The sequence below is a fragment of the Borostomias antarcticus genome (genome assembly GCF_949987555.1).
Source record: "Borostomias antarcticus genome assembly, chromosome: 11".
In the NCBI taxonomy this organism is placed as follows: Eukaryota; Metazoa; Chordata; class Actinopteri; order Stomiiformes; family Stomiidae; genus Borostomias; species Borostomias antarcticus.
Window position 1 is genome coordinate 4,628,559 of NC_140244.1, and position 16,471 is coordinate 4,645,029.

Below are 16,471 nucleotides of genomic sequence, written 5' to 3' on the forward strand. Positions count from 1 at the left end.
CCCCCCCCCCCCCCCTCATTTGTATTGGTTTGTTATTTTTTCTATTTTATTGTTTGATTGGTTTGCTGTGTGAAGCGAGACGACATCTTCAGAATAGTATATTCATTCTAGACACGTGCTTCACTTTCTCTTGCAAGTTGAACTCCAGGGCCCTGTACTACGAAACAGGATTATGGGGTTAGCACGATAACTTCAGGTTCAAACCTGGTTTATCCATATCATGAAGATCACTTTTTACTGTGCTATATCGCCATGGTAATTTATGCTACCGAGCTAACCTGCTCCGGGGCAGGTTAAGTTCCAGATTATAGATCAAAACGTATGAAACACTGAAAGCCATACAGGTACGTACAGCTCAAAAAATTAGAACATTTTGAAAAAGTTCAAGATTCTTTGTCACTCATTTCAGAAAGTGAAACTCACATAATATTTAGATTCATTACACATAGACTGAAATATGTCAAGCCTTTATTTCTTGTAATTTTGATGATTATGGCTTACAGCTAATGAAACCCAAAATTCAGTGTCTCAGAAAATTAGAATATTGTGAAAAAGTTCAATATTGGAAACCCATGGTGTCACACTCTAATCAGCTAATTATCTCAAAACACCTGCAAAGGTTTCCTGACCCTTTAAATCAGGGGTCCCCAAACTTTTTCCTGTGAGGGCCACATAACTTTTCCCTTCTCTGATGGGGGCCGGGGTCAGTACAGTGCGTCTGGTGATTGTACTCGCCGACAGACTCACGGCATTAAAGACATCTTTCTTCTCGGGACACACCTCTTCCGCGACAGCATTCAAACATTTCTTGACAAACTCTCCATCAGTGAAAGGTTTACCGCTGCTTGCTATCAGTTGAGCAACCCGAAAGCTGCCCGAACGGATGACTGCTTCAGCTGAGCTTGGCGTACAAATGTATTCTGCTGAGCTAACAGTCCACTTTTTAGCTTTGAGAGTTTGTCTGCTTGCATTTGGCCTTGCAAGTTATCATACTTGTCTTTGTGACGGGATTCATAGTGTCGGCGCAGATTTTATTCTTTGAATACCGCCACCGCCTCTTGACAGATGAGACAAACAGCCTTTTCTTTGCATTGAACAAAAAGATAATCGTTTGACCACTGCAGGTTAAATACCCTGCATTCTGAATCAACTTTTCTCTTACCTAACCTTTTCGCAATTATTCCGTTCTATTTGACAGGGGCTAGTCTAGGATTCACATGGCCAGACTGAAAAAAAAATCATAATGCGTCTCTGGTATTGTTCAGGGGGCCGGGCCAAATGTGGAGGCGGGCCGTATCCGGCCCGCGGGCCTTAGTTTGGGGACCACTGCTTTAAATGGTCTCTCAGTCTGGTTCAGTAGGCTACGCAACCATGGGTAAGACTGCTGACTTCACAGATGTCCAGAAGACAGTCATTGGCACCCCCCTCCACAAGGAGGGTAAGCCACAAAAGGTCATTGCTAAAGTAGCTGGTTGTTCACAGAGTGCTGTTTCCAAGTATATTAATAGAAAGTTGAGTGGAAGGAAAAAAGTGTGGTAGGAAAAGGTGCACAAGCAACAAGGATAACCACAGCCTTGGGATGATAGTCAAGCAAAATCCATTCAAGAATTTGGGGGAGCTTCACAAGGAGTGGACTAAGGCTGGAGTCAGTGCATCAAGAGCCACCATGCACAGACGAATCCAGGACATGGGCTACAAATGTCGCATTCCTCGTGTCAAGCCACTCCTGAACCAGAGACAACGTCAGAAGCTTCTTACCTAGGCTAAGGAGATAAAGAACTGGACTGTTTCTCAGTGGTCCAAAGTCCTCTTTTCAGATGAAAGTAAATATTGCATTTAATTTGAAAATCAAGGTCCCAGAGTCTTGGGGAGGAGTGGAGAGGCACAGAATCCACGTTGCTTGAAGTCCAGTGTGAAGTTCCCACAGTCAGTGAGGATTTGGGCTGCCATGTCATCTGCTGGTGTTGGTCCACTGTGTTTTCTGAAGTCCACAGTCAACTCAGCCGTCTACCAGGACATTTTAGAGCACTTCATGCTTCCTTCTGCTGACAAGCTTTATGAAGATGCTGTTTTCATTTTCCAGCAGGACTTGGCACCTGCCCACATTGACAAAAGTACCAAAATTAGTAAAAAGTATTGACTGCATAGAAATGAACCTACTTTTCAGAAGGCTGACATTTCTGTTTAAAATAGTCAAGTCAAGTCAAGTTTATTTGATATAGCACATTTCATGCGACAAGCACAGAATAAATATCCTTCTTTATTGATCTTATGTAATATTCTAATTATCTGAGACACTGAATTTTGGGTTTTCATTAGCAGTAAGCCATAATCATCAAAATTACAAGAAATAAAGGCTTGAAATATTTAACTATGTGAAATGAATCTATATAATGAGTTTCACTCTCTGAAACGACTGACAAATTAATAACAACAATATTGAACTTTTTCATGATATTCTAATTTTTTGAGCTGCACTTTTTTCCAGAACTTGTGCGTTTACAGTCTCCCAAACTGTAAGCTATGCACTTGCGTTTTATTACAGTTTCATGTAGGCTGTGGGTGATGCAGAGAACCAAGTACAATTTTTATTCAATTTTCAAGTATTGTTGATTTATTAGACAGCTTCCCATTCCTAGGGACAAAGAGCATGCAAAGAACTAACCTACATTTAGTTGAATTGTGATACTGTAGCATCCATACCCGGCCAATAAATGACACACTGAAAAACGTTATTTTTGTAGGCTAGCCCACTTCTCCACAGATAATAACTAATCTGTTGTGATCCATCTGTGAGTGCTGGGTTGTTTCTAAGGCTTTCTAGACCGGTGCACCCGCCAACAAACTAGTGTCCTGGGAGTTGACTTTTGAGTTGTGCTTGCATTCCCTACTTTCTAACCCATTTAGTATCGGACACATTAAGCTATGGGATATTTAGATAGGATCATTTATTTTGTTGAGTATTTGTTTTGTTGTTCATTATTAAAGTTATTATTGATTGTTCCTCAGCCCCCGTAGTCATTGTCCACATAATTGATTAAGCCATAGAGGGCCATCTGGTGATGGTGGCCAGCATATTTTTGTTTGGATTTAAGTTTAGTTTAGTTAGATATTTTAGTAGAGATATCTAATATAGCATAGGATTCTACAGCCCCCCTAATCTGTAGAGCTGGTTACAAGTAGAGTAGAGAACCATGGCTGGTTTTGTATGTTCTCATTTCAGTACAGTAGACAATGGCCACCAGACAATGGCCGCCACAGTGCTGGACAATGGTCATCACAGATGACAAGCCCAGAACATTATCTCCAGCAAGTGAACGCAAAGTCGTTCATCTAGGGAGTTGACAGCTCCAGGATAGACCGGGACAGAACAGGATAAGTAAATACTGTAGCATTTATAGATATGGCATAAAATGTAGCATCATCTGCAAGTAAGTTACTCTAATGACAGGAAAATGCACTGACAGATAAATGCTTGGTATAATCACCAAGCTGACATATCTGAATACTTCCACCTTCCCACTCTCGGTCTGCCATAATCGGCAGTCAATTCTGGGATGTTTCTTGTCCATCTACCTGCAAGATTTAACTGAGCTAGCGAGCAGCATTAAAGTCTGCACCAGCCCTCTAGACATCTTACCAACGTCTCTGCTGAAAGATGTAATAAGCTCCATTGGCCCCTATATGCTTTTTATCATTAATAGCTTGCTGGTTTCTGTCTGTGTTCTCTCCTATTTTAAACAGGCTGTTGTTCAGCCTCTCCTTAAAAAGCCTAACCTGGTCCCCTCTCTACCTAGCAACTATTTATAAGCTGCCATTTATTTCAAAGATTTTAGAAAATGTTGTTGCTAACCAGTTCACTGTTGCCTTGAATAACTACTATATTTCTTGACAAATTCCAGTCCAGTTTTCGTCAGAGACATTCTACAGAGACAGCTCTTCTTAGAGTCTCAAATGATATTATGATGTCCTCTGATGCTGACAAATGTTCTATCCTGGTTCTGATCTCAGTGGATCATCTCTGTGGATCACTGTATCTTGCTAGACAGGCTTAGAGAGTGGGCGGGCGTCTCAGGAAGCACCCTCGATTGCTTTGCCTCATATCTCTCAGGTAGAAGGTTCTCTTTGGCTGTTGGGTCTCGTATGTCTGAGTCCACTCCCCTATGGGGTGCCCCAGGGATCGGTTTTAGGTCTGATTCTGTTCGCTCTGTTCTCTTGGCCTCATTATCAGCAAATTTGAAGGCATTTCATACCATTGTTATGCAGACGATATTCCATTGTACTTTTCCTTCAAACCTGACATGACTGACAATTTTTATGTATTGCATTATTATATATGCTATTAAGGACTGGATGGCCAGTAACTTTCTTCAACTAAATGCTGACAAAGTGTAAGGGGGCTGGTTGGCTAGCTGACCCAAACGCAGGACCATGGACACAGACGGACAGTTCCAAGCCCAGAGGGCGGTTTAATACAATAGCGACGGTACAGAGGGCAAGGAAAAGGGTAGTCAAGTTCAGGCAGGGGTCAATCGATCAACAAACAATGTCCAGAAAACGTAATCCAAGCCGTGATCGAGGTCCGGGGAGAATGGGTCAGGGAAGCCGTGTGTCAGTCCAGGGAAAGAGCAGCAAACAAACCGGAATCTGGAGGAGTGGAGAGTAGAATGAGTAACACGGAAAAAAACAACTATAAGAACTACTAGCACAGGAACTTAGAAAACCACAACTTGCCACAAGGAATCTTAGGGAAGAACTGGCGACGAATGTTGGGAAGACCGGGTTCTTATAGGGGAGGTGATTGGATGATTAGTGGCAGCAGGTGAGCCGCGCCCTCGGAGCTGGTTAGCAGAACCGTCTTCAGGTGTGCGGGGGTGATTACGTCGGAGGGCGCGCAGAGCGTGCGCTGAAGTGGAAGGCCGTGGCGTGCGTGCTGCGGGAACCGTGGTGGGAGCTGGAGAGCGCCCAGGCGGAGGCGGAGCCGTAACACAAAGCTGAAGTTGTAATTGTTACTGCTGACAGCATTTCTTCTAAGGTGGCCAGCTGTATTGGGTCCCTCACCTGTAATATCCGCTCGAACCTCGAACCGAATCTTGGTGTCATTTTTGATCAGGTCATGCACCTTGACAAGCACATCAAGTCCCTGACCCGTACCTGTTTTTTCCACCTAAAAAACATTCCAAAACTCAGACCTATTGCATCTCATTCTGAGTTAGAAATGATTATCCATGCCTGTCTCATCACTATTGGATTATTGTAATTCTCTTTTTACTTGCCTCAGCAAAGCATCCTTGGAGCGCCTCCAGCTGGCCCAGAATGCTCCAGGCTGTTGACCCGGTCCAGTAGAACTTCTCATATTACTCCTGTCCTGGCCTCCTTGCACTGGCTTCCAGTTAATTGTAGGACCCAGTTCAAGGTTCTTGTAATTACGTATAGAGCCCTGTATATCTGTCTGACCTGCTCCATGCACATGCTCCCAGCAGGTCACTGAGGTCTGCTGACCAAGCTCTGTTGGTTGTCCCTCGCACCAGGCTCAAGACCAGAGGTGACAGAGCCTTTGAGTCTGTGGCACCTACATTGTGGAATGCTCTTCCTCGGGACTTGAGAGCTGCGGCCTCTGAGGACATTTTAAATGAAGAATAAATGTACAAAAAATAGACAAAGAGTTATAGTCCAGAGAGCACTACACTATAACTGCAGAATGTGCAGAGATGTACAATAAGAGGCTATTAATACACCCCACTGTTCCGATATGTGATATTAGACTATAAGTCACCGAGGAACAGAAGAGATAGACTAGTGCATTGGGCTAAGTGACCTTGGTACTAGTGTAACTTGGTACTAGTGTAACTGAGTGAAATATATTTTTGTTGTATTGTATTTTATTGTATGCATTTTACTGCCATGGACCTCCCCGTGGGCTGTGTCTGAAATAAAAATTAAAAATAAAGTGAATTGAATTTAATTGAAATGTGGAAACTCACTCCTCAAAGGAGCGCTGACAGTCCTTCCAAGAGGGACATCCCTATTGGCCTAACTGTCAGTGCATCCGTCTCCCAAGTGGGAGACCCGGGTTCAAATCCCTAACCCAACCCCATACTTGATGATCATTCACCATGAGATCAGACTTCTTTGACTGTATGAGACATCTTTTTACAGAGCACTTTTTGTTATCTTTTTTACAATTCTCATTACATCCCGATAGCAATCAATAAGTAAAGTGCTCTGACACTAAAATGAAATAAATCCATAATCTGTGGAAGTCGCAGGACTACTGTAATAAGTGCGTCCAATCAGTTTGAATTGCCAACTTGGAATGATTGGATGGCGTACCTGCCTGTCAACCTACCTACCTGCCTAGCGAGTGTCATTTGTAGGAGTGGCTTTGGAGGGAGGCCTGAAGGGGATTTTGTCGGTTGCATTTTTCAACAGGAAATCACAAACAACATACTGCACCATGGACACATCATAACATAACCTGACGAAGACCTACCACAGGTCGAAACATACTTTTTTGCCTACTCAGAAAACATTTAAGGAGCAACAGTTGTGCGGACCTCTTTCTCTTTCTCAATGATACCACAGTGTCCAGCACCATGTAGATGTGCTTAGCTTAGCAACCTTCTTTCAAAAATTCACATCATAACATAAAACATGTAAATATTCTGAGTGGCCCTGCAGCACAGACTGAAATGTGGCTGAAAAACAGACTCTCTCTCTCTCTCCCTATTCATTGACCGTGTGTGTGTGTGTGTGTGTGTGTACATACATTTGAAGTTTAAAAAAGATGTATTTGTTTCATGGGAGAGAGGACAACAACATGTTTCCCAATAACCTTCTACTCATTAATCTGCATAGCTCAGTTTAATAATGGCATTGCTGTAGCCCCCAGGGGTGAATACATTTCCATATTAGATGACTTTCAATCATGTCTGATGAAGCTGGTAACTTTGCGTTCGGAGTTTCTCCTGTGAGATGAGCAATGTACAGTAAATGTTCTAGCTGAATAGAGCCTAAGGGTACAACCAGTATCACACATATTTATTTCTGTTGCAATGTTATTGAGCACTCCCACTCTTAGTAATAAATGTGTTCTGCTCGCTTAGGAGCACAGGTCTGATCAAAGACCGGGTCTCACTAGATTGATGCTGCGGCTCGTTAATCTATAAAGAGTTTCCAAAAACTAAAACAACAAGGCGCTCAATTAGCATTCCTTTAAATGAACGTGAACAAATACTGAACCTGGGTGGCCTTGCTAGTATCTCCAGAAAGCAATGTGTAATGTATGTAAAAGTCTATAGCGATGGATTGTCAAACTCAGTCTCTGACTATTAAATGGAGTGCAATGATGTGTAATCAGTGCACTTGTGACCTTAAACTGCAGCGTGTGAAACCATGTTACAACTCACAACAGCTGCTGGAGATGGTCTCCTCCCAGCACATTACATTACAGGCGTTTAGCAGACGCTTTTATCCGACTGACAATAATTGCATTTAACGTACAGTAGGTGGTCAGTCTACTAATATTCGCCAGAACTCACAAATGCATCTCCTTTCTAAACATGACAAAAGCATAATCTAGTGCTAAAGGCAAAGTGCATGAGTAGCAAAATAAAAAATACAATACTGTAGGTGGTTAAGAGGGAGGATCGTTGTAGTACTACTTCTTGAAGAGGTGAGTTTTGAGCCTGCGGTGAAAGATGTCCCGACGTCAGTGGGCATTCATTCATTCCACCACTGCGATCGACCGCAGGGGCCTCGGAGTGACAGGGCAACCAATCGCCCCGAGGTAGCACAGCGTAGTGGTCGGGAGGGGGTGTAGGGCTTGACCATGGCCTGGAGGTGGGAGGGAGCTGTTCCTTTCATTGCCCTGTAGGCTAGTACCAGAGTTTTAAACTGGATGCAAGCTGCTACAGGGAACCAGTGTAGAGAACAGCCAGAACATTGTTCCTCCCAGCACAGACATCTCCCAATAAAGACATTGTTCCTCCCAGTACAGACATCTCCCAGTAAAGACATTGTTCCTCCCAGTACAGACATCTCCCAGTAAAGACATTGTTCCTCCCAGTACAGACATCTCCCAGTAAAGACATTGTTCCTCCCAGTATAGACATCTCCCAATAAAGACATTGTCCCTCCCAGTACAGACATCTCCCAGTAAAGACATTGTTCCTCCCAGTACAGACATCTCCCAATAAATACATTGTTCCTCCCAGTACAGACATCTCCCAGTAAATATATTGTTCCTCCCAGTACAGACATCTCCCAGTAAAGACATTGTTCCTCCCAGTACAGACATCTCCCAGTAAATATATTGTTCCTCCCAGTACAGACATCTCCCAGTAAAGACATTGTTCCTCCCAGTACAGACATCTCCCAGTAAATACATTGTTCCTCCCAGTACAGACATCTCCCAGTAAAGACATTGTTCCTCCCAGTACAGACATCTCCCAGTAAAGACATTGTCCCTCCCAGTACAGGCATCTCCCAGTAAATACATTGTTCCTCCCAGTACAGACATCTCCCAGTAAAGACATTGTTCCTCCCAGTACAGACATCTCCCAGTAAAGACATTGTCCCTCCCAGTACAGGCATCTCCCAGTACAGACATTGTTGGAACCAGATGTCTCCAACTTACAGTAGATGATCAACAGGTTTGAAGGTTTGGGTAGGTTTGAATCTCCCTGAGGTCCAAGCATCCGGAGGTCGTGGTGACGCCTGAAAAAGTGGAGGATGTACGGAGAATCGCAAGGGACTGAATGAGGCCAAAGAGCTCGTCTTCCATACCTGTGATAGGATGAAGGGGGGAGGAGCTGATGGAGAGTGGAGGCAGCGCATGGTGAAGAACAGTATGGGGAGTCATGGAGGGTCATTAGTGAGATGACTGGAGGGACAGGTTGCACCTGAAGAGAGAGTGACCTCCTGACCTCCACGCACTTCCGGAACCTCCTAGGAACATGCCTGACAGTGGATGATGCTGAGGAAGAGATACCTGCAGCCCTTACGAATATCAATATTGATGATGGTCCCTTTACAGTCGGTGATTTCGTCAGAGTGAAATCTACCCTGGAGCAGGGAAAAAGAGACGACAATCCCCCAGAGGTCTTTAAAATGTTATGAACTACAGTAATCTATAACATGTTATGAGTTACAGTAATAATCTCTAACATGTTATGAACTACAGTAGTAATCTCTAACATGTTATAAACTACAGTAGTAATCTCTAACATGTTATGAACTGCGATCTCGATGACATCATCCTGGAGATTTGCAGCCTTGCTTTGACAAAGAGAAGCCAGATGTGTGGTCTCTCTCTAACATCATCCCAGATGTGCGGTCTCTCTCTAACATCATCCTAGATGTGCGGTCTCTCTCTAACATCATCCCAGATGTGCGGTCTCTCTCTAGCATCATCACAGATGTGCAGTCTCTCTCTAGTATCATCCCAGATGTGCGGTCTCTCTCTAGCATCATCACAGATGTGCGGTCTCTCTCTAGTATCATCCCAGATGTGCAGTCTCTCTCTAGCATCATCACAGATGTGCGGTCTCTCTCTAGCATCATCACAGATGTGCGGTCTCTCTCTAACATCATCACAGATGTGCGGTCTCTCTCTAGCATCATCACAGATGTGCGGTCTCTCTCTAGCATCATCACAGATGTGCGGTCTCACTCTAACATCATCACAGATGTGCGGTCTCTCTCTAGCATCATCCCAGATGTGCGGTCTCTCTCTAGCATCATCCCAGATGTGCGGTCTCTCTCTAACATCATCCCAGATGTGCGGTCTCTCTCTAACATTTTGGTGCGCCAAAATCTGGAGATCTCTCAAAACCAGACAGCTGCTGTGGCATCAGTCTGACATGTATCATTGCAAAGGTGTACAATTGCATGATACTGAACAGGAAACGGCGCGCCATGGAACCTCACCTGAGGGAGAACCAAAAGGGTTCTCGAGACGAGAGGACCACCGAGACCAAGATCTTGGCTTTAAGGAGAATCATCGAGGAGATGAAAAAGAACAACCTGCCAACAGTGCTGTGTTTTATCAACTTCAAAAACTCAATCCACAGAGGCGTGATGATGAAGATACTACTCCGGGCCATAGGGACCATCTACATGGGTACAAGAGCCAAGGTGGTTAGATAGATAGATGGATGGATGGATGGATGGATGGATGGATGGATGGATGGATGGATGGATGGATGGATGGATGGATGGATGGATGGATGGATGGATGGATAGATAGATAGATATATTGACGACCTGTCTAAGCAGTTGGGGGGGGGGGGGGGGGGTTCAGGACAGGATGCATGATACTGTAGGTGAGACGCTGATCAACCATTTTATGTATGCGGATGACCTGGCCATTCTATCCCCCAGTAGCGCTGGGTTTCAACAGTTGCTCAATATCTGCTCAGTCAGTATGGGGTTGATTTTGATGTTAAGTAAAATGCCAAAAAGAGTGTGGTGATGATATGTAGGACTAAGGAAGACCTGGAACTTGAGTTTCCTGTGTTTCATCTCTCAGGGCAAACCCTGTGTGTGTCCAATAGTACAAAATACCTGGGGCACATTATCACTGACACAATGGAGGATGACGCTGATATGTACAGACAGAGGAGAATCCTCTATGTCCAAGCTAATATTGAACTATTGTACTATTGTTTAGAGCTTACTGCGCCCCTCTCTATACAGCTCCCCTCTGGGTGAACTATAAGAAGGAGAGCTTGCGCAAGCTGCAGGTAGCTTACAATGACTGCCTTAGGATTCTGCTGAACAAACCCAGGAGTACCAGAGCCAGTGAGATTTGTTGTAACCTTGGACTTACCACCTTCACCTGTTGAGGAACCTGACCTTCACATTTATGTGCAGACTTGACCGCTCTCTGAAGGACATCATTGAACTGATGACAGATCCAGGCCGTAGCTCTGTCAGGTACCTGTCTACCGTCAGGGAACACGGGCTTGAGAGCCTTTTTTAGCCTTCCAGCCTGTTATGTGCTTCTAAATGTGTTTTTTTTCTTTTTATATTTATATGTATTGTACTGTTTTTACTATGTGGGCTATGAGCCTGTAATAAACGTTTATATATAGATACTGTAGATAGATAGATAGATAGATAGATAGATAGATAGATAGATAGATAGATAGATAGATGTTGGATAGATAGATATATAGATAGATAGATAGATAGATAGATAGATAGATAGATAGATACAGTAGATAGATACAGTAGATAGATAGATAGATAGATAGATAGATAGATAGATAGATAGATAGATAGATAGATAGATAAAAAGCACTGGCGAGCTACGCCGATGGAGGGATGTCCAAGGTCGACCTAGAGAGAGTAGGCCTATCAAATAACAATTCCATGCAGAAACTGGAAAGCAAATTTTAGATAAACACCCACTGTGGCGACTATACATTAATCATGTCTTGATTGCATTTATTTATTTTTGCAAAACTCTTTTCAATATTACCCAGAACCCCTCTGCTGGTTTTAAATGGTACTACTAATGGTCTAAAGACTGTCAGTCCAATCTCTCTCTCTCTCTCTCTCTCTCTCTCTCTCTCTCTCTCTCTCTCTCTCTCTCTCTCTCTCTCTCTCAGGTGCTTACTGTCAATGTGTTGTTGTGGTGGTAGTTTAGTGTTAATTGGCCACCACTGGATTTGATTTGATTCCGGCACACACAGCGTTTGACGACAACGACGACAGTCACATAACCTCTGAAAGATGCTGAGCAAAACAACCAAGTTGATCTTCTGCTGCTGCTGCAACTCCCGCTAACCTTATCATGGCCGGCGCAAATGGAATTCATAGCACTAGTCTCTAGCACGGGGGCTAGACAATATCGGAGGTTGTAAATGATCTCCTTAACACCTCCTTTTCGAATGTGCTCCGACACAGTATGCTCCTCACATAATGTCGCTGTATTACACCAAATAAATCAGCACTTTCAAAAGCTTAACACAGATTGCCTCAGGGCACTGACACATTAGAGCCCAATGTAAAACGAGACCAAACTCAGCAGTGCAGCTCCTCGACGGCAGTCTCATCGAAGCCATTTGATACCTTCAACACGTCTCGACTGATGCAAGACTGCGGCTTTGTGCTTTGGCTTTGTGTGGTTTTGTCTTATATTATTACAGTATATGGGAACCAGTAGTATTTGCAGCTAATTGCAACAGTAGTATTGGTCACACTTTACAAAGGGTTAATAATAGTTAACTGTTAACTAATGCTTATTTAGAGTTAGGGTTAAGGTTACTGTAGGTGAGTTAACCTTAGTTAACATAAATAACATTAGTAAATGGTTAATAGAGACATTAGTTGACTGTTACTTAATGCTTAATAATGCATTAACTAATGCTTATTAATGTACCCTTATTGTAAAGTGTTGCCGCAGTATTTGCAAACATTAAATTATAAATTACAAATACAAATACAAAAACTTAATTCAGGTTCGTAATTTGGAGCAACAGCAATAATCATTGTGTTCTCGCATTCAAATAGAGATGTGGGAGACACCCCTGTGATAGGTTCGGCTGACCGTCCCCCCTCTTGGCTGGGCCCTCTGGTCCGGCATGGCGCTGCTCCCATAGCCTACCAGGCCCTGATCTTTTTATTTTTTATATTTTATTTAACCTTTATTTAACCAGGTAACGAAGCTTGAGATCAAAATGACCAAAATGGCAGCATAAAAAAACAAACACGAAACTAAAACAAAGACAGACCAATCCCAGATAGCAAGCGGATCTGGGCCATATAAAGGCCAGATCTGGCACTTGTGGCTTAGTTCCGGCCCATATATGACCCAGAATCATTACACATCCGCTTGCTATCTGGGATAATATAGAACACAAGAGGGAGTGGGGGTGGGGGGGGGGGGGGGGGGGTTAAAGGGGATGCTGTGGAACGAAGGTCAAGTTATTGTAGATTAGCATCATACACATTCACATCATGCTCCCAGTCAGGATGCTCTCAACTGCATGTCTAGAAGCCCCTGAGTATCTGGGGACACACTCTGAATCTCCTCAGGCGCCTGAAGTGGAACAGCCTCTTTCTTTGACTTCCTGACCACCACGTCCGTGTTTCTATGGTCCATGTCAGGTCCTTGGTGATCTGGACGCCAGGATACTTGAAGTTGAAGTTTAGAGGGCTGCAGCTCCTCTCCCGGTTCCTCCCACAGTCCACTAGCATCTCCTTCGACTTGTTGACATTCAGATAGAGGTTGTTGTCCTGACACCGCATAGTACCCCAACCCCTCCGGGCACGCCTTCTCATCGTTGGAGATCAGGCCTACTACAGCTGGAAGCTGGAAGTGAGACTTACATTACATTACATTAAAGTCATTTAGCTGATGCTTTTATCCAAAGCGACTTACAATAACTGCATTTAACGTATGCGGTCAGTGTACTACTACTCGCCGGAACTCACAAATCTTCTTTGTAAACAAGTGATTAAAAGCATAATCTAGTGGGAAAGCCAAAGTGTAAAAAGTAGAAAAATATAATCTTGCTATTTATTCATTATTCTCTCTGGTTCATGATTGTTTCTATATCACATCTGGGAGGGTCGTGGGGGTCAAACTAGCCGTGAACGGGGGAAATTACTGAGAACTGTCAAGAGCACATTCACCACCTGGAAATTAGAGACACAATCTCTTCCCTTGGCAAAGGAGCATCCCTAGCTTCACACCTCAAACGCTGGGTCTTTATAAAAGAGGTACTGAGAGGTTCCCTGAGTGCCTGTGAGAGTTTCTGATGTATTTTTATGATACGAAGGGATGGATGATCATTCTCTCATTTGATACACTGCATGATTTAGCACATGTGCAATAAGAGTTATTTGGGTACATAGATCAAAGTGACATTTATAGGGGAAACTTTAAATTACTGACCTGTGGGAAATAAAGATTGCACTGGGTGGAACTGTTTTGCATGTAACCACCCCCTGAACACAGATAGCAAATCATGAACACAGAGACTTTAGAGAAGGGGAGCTTTGTGTGGTTGCCATGACATCTGAGAGAGGACAGAGGTTACTCAGCATCCCATAATACCTTAAACCAGATGAGTAACACACACTGACAGCAGGGGAGGAGAGACCCACAAAAGATAAACCAGGATCTATTTGGAGAACGTGAGGGTAAAATATAGCCGCAAACTAAATAATGTAACGACGGGATAGAGAGAATCGAATAAATTATCTAGTCTTAGCCTGGATTATCCTACATAATTGATGCACATGATCCCACATTTTGTACCAAACGTCAACATGTGAGATAATTTGAAAGAATAATGCAGATGTGCCATAAAATGCCCAGGCTGGTAGTGGGGGGGGGGAAGACTACAGTTCTACAGAAACTCACCAAACACCATTATTACAACATACTGTAATAATCACAGTTATTACAACATACTGTACGACCAGGATCCTCCCTCTTAAGCACCTATTGTACTTATATTTAGCTACTCTTGCACTTTGTCTTTGGCAATAGATTATGCTCTTAGTAACTTGTTTAGAAAGGACATGCACTTAAGTGGTGTTAGAGAGACAGTAGGGGGCGCCCCTCCCTATGGAGAAACATGAGCAAACTGTCACAGGCCAGATATAGGGGGATGCTGCTGCCCTCCAAATTGCCCCAGGCCATCTCCATGCTACCCCCCCCCCCCCCCCCCCAACAAGCATTAATGGGAACTGTTAGACTATAAGAGCACATTCACCAACCGAGTATAAAAGGCACATCTCACCTTGCAAACACAGCATCCCTGATCAGATTGTCAAAACACCTCAAGATGAGCGTTTATAGAAGAGGTGTTGAGAGGTTCCCTGTGTTCCTTAGGTGACTTCCTGTACCCACCCAGGGTCAGACGACTTCCTGTAGCCAGGGTCAGAAGAGCAGATGCTCTTCAGTCCTATCCCTGACCGGGACTCGGACAGAGTACTTGGACTTGGTCCCCGGGCGCCACTGCTTCTGGTTGCCCCCGGAGGACTTGGATTGAGGGCTTGAATGAGAGAAATGGAGCAGGACAGATTCCACCAGTGACCGCTGTAAATGCATGTGCTTAGCTGTGTTCGGAATCGCTCCCTATTCACTATATAGTGCACTATATAGGGCGTCAGCCATTTTGTTTGTAGTGTCCGAATTCTCCACAGAATTTTCGTTCCCTATATAGTCCACTATTTATTACCCATAATTCACCTTGATTTCCAGGGCGCATGTACCCTACATTTTCTCAGTTCCCTAGGTAGTTCACTACATGGTGAACCCTATATAGGGAATAGGGAGTGAGGGAACGAGGGAGCGATTCCGAACACAGCTCTTGTGTGTTGTGTGTAACCGTCCGGCTAATAAAAGCGACCCTCCGAGTTTCCTGTAATTACGACTTCCCGTAGCCAGCAGCAGGCTCCCGTAGTGGAGTGCATGTTATCCCAGGGTACGGCGGGACTGTAGAGCCCTTGGCCGCTCCAGTACTTGTGTGTGTGGTGATAGATGCACCGTGGGAGGTGAAGCCGTACAGCGAGAGTAGGCGAGAGAGAGGTAGGGAGGTTCTGGAGAGGAGCCAGATGGCCCATGCTGAGAGCAATGGGCCCTTGTGACTGTCCTCAACAGCCCCACTGACAACCGGGTAATTAAATGAGGAATTTAATCAGATTCCTTAAATTAAATGTCCAGCTGGATGGTTCTCCCAGACCCTCGCTGACTCTGGCTCTCTCTCTCTCTCTAAATGTCTGCATTGGAGGTCTCGGACCTCTCCCATCAATACACACTCGTACCTGATTTTATACAGAGTGATAATTACTGCTAAAGTATTCCATTCACAGCTCTGACTGTGGGGGATTGAAGTGACTATCACGCTGGCCTCTGGAGGGGCATATTGATAATAAGCTCTGGGAAGAATCATCTCTACAAAACATCACCCAGTAGATAATGGCAGATTGTTCAGATTGTTCTCATTTTGAGTAGAGGCATGAGAATGGGCATACTTGGCTGGGAAAAAAAAACAGACTGAAATGGGGTCATTTTTGCTTTGTTTGCTCTTTGTAGACTCTTGAAAATACAAATCCTATCTACAGAACATTGTCTCTCAGAGTTCAGACTGTGTGTGTGTGTGCCAGGATAGTCTCTTTACAGCACAGTGCAGAAATAAATTACATTTCAACTTTTTATGCAAGGGTTTCTGACAGCAGAATGAAGTAGTTGTATTAAGATGAGTTAAATTCTTTCAGCAACCCCTCAATAGAAAGGTGAATTTTTCAATTGGAGAAGATAAATCTCATGTAACATTTGTCAAACTCTATCACTGGCTCAAGCACATGTATACTTTTTATTTAGATCATTTAATTCCTATATTTTCTAGAATAGATATGTTAATAAATGATGTTTATCATATTATATTATATTATATTATATTATAGTAGCAGCAGTAGTAGTAGTAGTAGTAGTAGTAGTTGTGGCTGT

The 16,471-nt window shown here is 43.7% G+C and overlaps 1 protein-coding gene across 1 annotated transcript in view; it reads left to right on the top strand.

Annotated features, from left to right (window-relative positions):
- Window positions 1-9,918: 9,918 nt before the first annotated feature.
- The window catches only part of ca16b (carbonic anhydrase XVI b), a gene marked incomplete at both ends in the record, with an annotated part of 161,492 nt that continues 154,939 nt past the window's right edge, over window positions 9,919-16,471 (top strand). The window contains one exon of the mRNA XM_084445746.1: window positions 9,919-10,123. Coding sequence (XP_084301872.1) covers window positions 9,919-10,123 — 205 coding nt within the window. The remainder of the gene's footprint in view (window positions 10,124-16,471) is intronic.